This window comes from Engraulis encrasicolus, chromosome 8 (genome assembly GCF_034702125.1).
Source record: "Engraulis encrasicolus isolate BLACKSEA-1 chromosome 8, IST_EnEncr_1.0, whole genome shotgun sequence".
Classification (NCBI taxonomy): domain Eukaryota; kingdom Metazoa; phylum Chordata; class Actinopteri; order Clupeiformes; family Engraulidae; genus Engraulis; species Engraulis encrasicolus.
This window is the reverse complement of record NC_085864.1, coordinates 44,388,691-44,393,690: the sequence shown is the minus strand read 5'-3', so window position 1 is coordinate 44,393,690 and position 5,000 is coordinate 44,388,691. Positions and strand designations below refer to the sequence as shown.

The window sequence follows — 5,000 nt, the reverse complement described above, 5'->3', positions numbered from 1 at the left end:
AATTTCTCGAAACCAAAGTTGCATTTTCCCATTGGCAACTACCAAAGTTGCTAACAGGCTAACAACTTCCCTTTTGAAAAACTCACCCCAGAAGTGCCACCTACTGTAGGGGTTGGTTTAGGGTTTGGGCTACGTATGTTAAGTTACTTAACAGCTTACGTGTTGATGCAGTTCATCATACCAACTGGTCAATTTCTGACTACCTTTGACCAGACTGCAATTTTCTACAAAAAAAATCTAAATGTAAAGTATGCTCTTGGAGTCGAAATGTGATGTGCACCTCAAAGTGCCCCCCCTTGTGGCAGCATAACTCACAGGGTTAGGGAAAGGTCTAGGCAAAGAGGGTGGAGTAATAAAGAGGCTTCGAAACCCGCCCACTCAATGCAAAAGTGTGTGCTCAAGTTGGGTCTCCTAAGGGGGCGTTGTCCCCTCCTTCTTCTTCTATTTTTGAGGTGTTTGCACAAGAAGTGCGCTATCGCCATCTACAGTGCTAAGGGGACTCCATTTATTCTCAACCTGAGGACTCCGAAGGTCTCCTAACCGAAGGTCTCCTAAAGGGGCGTTCACCCTACAGAAAGTGGATACCAGAAATGAACTAGAATGACTTATCTCTGTATAGAGTATCTCTGGTGTAGGTTTTTCTGCCAAAGAGTCAACATGCGACGTGGCTGGTAATGTATGCCTTCAAAGGTCAAAAACTGCAGTCTGGTCAACGGCAGACATTAACGAGTTTGGATGACACTGTGTTGGCTTATGTATTGGTATCTCATCTCGACGAAGTAGCTTATCTTGACAGAACAGCGGACCAACTTGATTGAGAAAGTTAAAAGTCCTGCCGTGTGTTCCTTCTTGCCTGTTCTCTCAGCACAGATGATTTCACCAATCAGCTCGTCTGCCATGGGATCAGCTGGTTCAGTGAGAGTTGGCTGGAACGAAAATATGGCATGACTTTTGCAATCTGAATCCAGAAGGTCTACCTCTAGTCCCGTCCACTCTCAGCTATTTGTGGTGGTGGCTCAAGGATGTCCACCACTGTGTCACTCTATGCCAGTGTTTCTCAAACTTTTTCAAACCGAGGACCACTTTGTCCCCCCAAAAAATGTTCAGGGACCACCTGTCAACTGAATTGACAGTTTAAGGGTGCTAATTTGACACGACTAATTTTGATGCAGATCACTTACTTTTTATTCACATTTACAAGCCTGGCTTTTTGTGGTCAAAATGTGACTTCAGCTATGTTTAGCTTTGTAATAATGTTACAAATATAGCTTACTGCTAGCTTGTCTTGGTAAAATAGAAATCCCCTCGCGGACCACCTGAGCTCTGTCACGGACCACTAGTGGTCCCCGGACCACACTTTGAGAATCACTGCTCTACGCCCACCCTGTGTCAGCTCTCAGCTGTTCCGCATCGCTTGGACTGACTTGAACCCCTCTATCAACTCTTCCCAACTCTGTGTTCACTATCTTCTTTATATTCCTTGTGTGTGCCTTTATCTCTTGTTTGTTTCATTTTTTCACATTATATGGTGTTGTTTTTGTTTCTCCGATTTTTACGGTGTCTTCCTCTCAATGATCAACAATTACGAAGCAGAACCCTGCATGTCTCAATCACTGCGCTAACCTCTGTTTTGCTCCCTGCAAAAATGCTCTTCATTTTAGTAGATGGGGGATTTAGATTTCGTGCAATGGCATAAAAGCAGCGGCAAGCTAATATACAAAGAGCCTCGAGGTCCCTTTAAAGTGCAACGGGGAGGAATTATCTAAACAAGCAGCTTTTTTTTGCGGGGTTGAACTAGAGGTTGGCAAGATTTCATACCTCGTTTGTGTCGACTTGATCTCTCAATGATGTCATTCCCCTTTTTGTGATTCGTGCCGTGATCATCCTTTTTTGATTTGCACCATTTTGTGTTTTGTGACTGTGGAATCGTCAGCCTTAGCCAAGCCAAGTTCACTGGTGTATTCTTACAGTGAGGTCGCTCAGTGTTGTCTCTCTCTTTCTCTCCTCTCGCTTTCTCTCCAATAGGATGACTACATCCCCTACCCCCGGATAGAAGACGTGAGTCAAAACACACACACACACACACACACACACACACACACACACACACACACACACACACACACACACACACACACACACACACACACACACACACACACACACACACACACACACACACACACACACACACACACACACACACTTTTTGCTCGCTCTGTAAACACTTTGACAGTTGCAAATACCCAATTACAAGTTCAAGGTTTATTTGCAGTAGCCACACACCACTGCCCTTTTTCACGAGTGCTTTTATTTGTTCAGCCTGTTTGAGCTGCTGATTGTCTCCGATAGGCTACTCCTCTGTGCACTCCAAAACGTGTTCCTGCGTACTCATCTACATTCAACGCAAACACACATACTCACACACACACACACGTGCACTGCACAGTACACACAGGAAACATCTTATATTAAAACAAGATTAATTATTTGATGTGTGACGCCTAAAGACCTTTTGGAGGCATGCTATATGTGAGATGAAAATAGTTAAGTTCAGTTCAGTTCAGTTCAGTTCAGTTTATTCGTCAGACACTTGTCCAAATCCACATACAACATAGGGTTTATACACATCAGAAACAAACCAGGACAACAACCACAAAAAGCAGCAAATATAATTAAAGAAAAATAAAAATAAATCAAATAATAATTAAATTATTAAAATCTATACAAAGATTTAGTCCAGTGCACTCTCATCCTGGATTTGTATCTTGATAAAGAGAATAGAGGGAAGTGCACAGAGATCATGCAGAGCGACTGCTGATTTGCAGCTATTGTAGCCTAGCCGAAGAGTGCTAATGTTAGCACTTTAAATTATGTTGAACTTGTGATTTTTTCGCACACCTCAGCTAGCAGGTGCGTTGGAGATGGCCCATATGGGTCACTCATCAGACAATTTGAAAAAAGTGTCTGCCTCATACTGACCACTTCGCTGCTTTCTTTAATACACACAACGCTTAGGTCCCAGACCCCTGCAAAATGGTCAGGGAGCGGGAGTTTAATTCTCTGAAATTAGCACATTCAATTTGAAAGAAAGCAATGAGCCACGCAAAGCTGGGAGAAATGCTGGCACAGAGCATCCAATTTGCTCTTCCAAAATCTTCTACTTCATACTTATAATCTCGCCCTTAATCTCTTGAGAGCTCCTTTAGCCTATAGATTTTGTTGACTCAATAAGAAGTGATTTTATGTCATACAGCTTGAAAGAAAACATTAAGATTTATTCTGTGCCCTAACTTTCCCCCCATCCATTCTACTCATACGTTAAATTTACCTGATGAGGGTGTAAGACCAAAATGCCATTTTTTTAACAACTTAATGTAATGGGGTTAAATAGTAATTAAAGTAAAACAAGACCTCACTCACATTAAAGTGATGGTATGTCTGGAACTACAATTCAGCTCGTCTAGCCCAACTAAAACCATCAAGAGCAGCTGAGGACAAATGAGTTAAGTCGATCATTCCTCTTTTCCCCCTCAGATACCAAATGCTCTAAAATGTGAGGGGCGGTTCACATCCCATCACCGCAGCCAACAAATAGACAAACTTGTGCGCGTCACCTTTACCCTTTACACAGGGGCGCTGTCAGACACGCTCCACATCTTCAGCACTTGACAGAGACACGATGCGTGAGGCACCAGATGTGATTTTGTGTTATGAGGGAAACATGAATCTTTTCTCTGTTGCATCACCTCTCTATAACATCCATCCACCCCTTCCATCCTTCCCATCCCATCCTCCACAGGTTCTTGAGAAAGGCGGGCCGTACCCACAGGTCATCCTGCCCCAGTTTGGGGGCTACTGGATCGAGGACGCCGAGGCCCCCCTGGGCACCCCCACCTCGTCGGACAGCAGCTTCTGCGAGGAGGAGGACTGGGGCGAGGGCATGAGCCCCGGCGGCGGGTTCGGCTACCGGCTGGAGTGCAACAGCATGGCGCGGGCCTACCGCAAACACTTCCTGGGCAGGGTGAGTTTCTTTTTAAAGTATATATTTTTGGTCTTTTATTTGTATATTTGGTGATAGGACAGTGAGAGTATTGGCAGGAAATTAGTGGGGTGAGAGAGAAAGGGAGGGTTCGGCAAAGGGTCCAGGCAGAAAATCGGACTCCTGTCGGCGTCGTAGCAGCCCCGCCAGCGTCGCAGATCCCTATACCGTTAGAGACAAGGGACGACAGGGTCCTGAGTATTTTTGCCAACTTTCCATAGAGAAAGAATAGCTTTAGGGCGGCTTTGGAAACTTCTGGTGTATAGACACAGTAGGTATCCACCTCACCCTCAATTGTGGGCATACCACAAGCACATCCTGGGCAGGTTGAGTTTCTTTGCCAACTCTCCATAGAGAAAGAATTACTTAAGTTGCTCTGGCGGCTTTGGTCACTTTTAGTGTGTACACACAGTAGGTGCCCACTTCAGTCTCCATTGTGGGCATACCACAAACAGTGGCAGTTTTAGAGAAATCTGAAGCCCGGGGCAAAGAACAATTTTGAGCCCCCCCCCCATAATATTTGATGATTTAGAAATGCAGGAAAACGAATACCTTAATGTGACGACAAGGCCCCTCAATGGACGAGGCCCTAGGAAATTGCCCGACCTCACTCAATGCAAAATCAGCCAAATGACCACAAACACATCTTGGGTATACAGTAGGATAATCTTCCGTAACCCCTGTGCCAAGCCAACCCAATCAAATAACCCACCCAATGTGAATTGCAAATGTAGACTCTGAATATGTATTATATAATATGTATGTAATATAGTATGTAATATATATCTATAGTACTATTAGACCCTCAGATTGGTTTGGCACTTTCCCCATCAATACCCTTCAACACCCCCATTCAAATCTCCACCTCAGTCTCACTTGCCTGGGTCAGAATAATGAGTGCCCTTGGATAATGTGTGCACCCGTATGCGTGCACCCGTTTGGTGCCAATTAAGGGCCT

At 44.5% G+C, this 5,000-nt stretch overlaps 1 protein-coding gene across 13 annotated transcripts in view; it reads left to right on the top strand.

The window, feature by feature from the left end:
* The window catches only part of rap1gap2a (RAP1 GTPase activating protein 2a), a 197,021-nt gene that overhangs the window by 151,341 nt on the left and 40,680 nt on the right, over window positions 1–5,000 (top strand). For all 13 annotated transcript variants that reach the window (XR_010035883.1, XR_010035882.1, XR_010035881.1 and 10 more), the window contains 2 exons: window positions 2,026–2,058; window positions 3,803–4,024. Coding sequence is in view for 10 of the 13 variants with exons in the window: in XM_063205797.1 (XP_063061867.1) it covers window positions 2,026–2,058; window positions 3,803–4,024 (255 nt within the window). In the remaining 3 variants the exon portion in view is untranslated. The remainder of the gene's footprint in view (window positions 1–2,025; window positions 2,059–3,802; window positions 4,025–5,000) is intronic.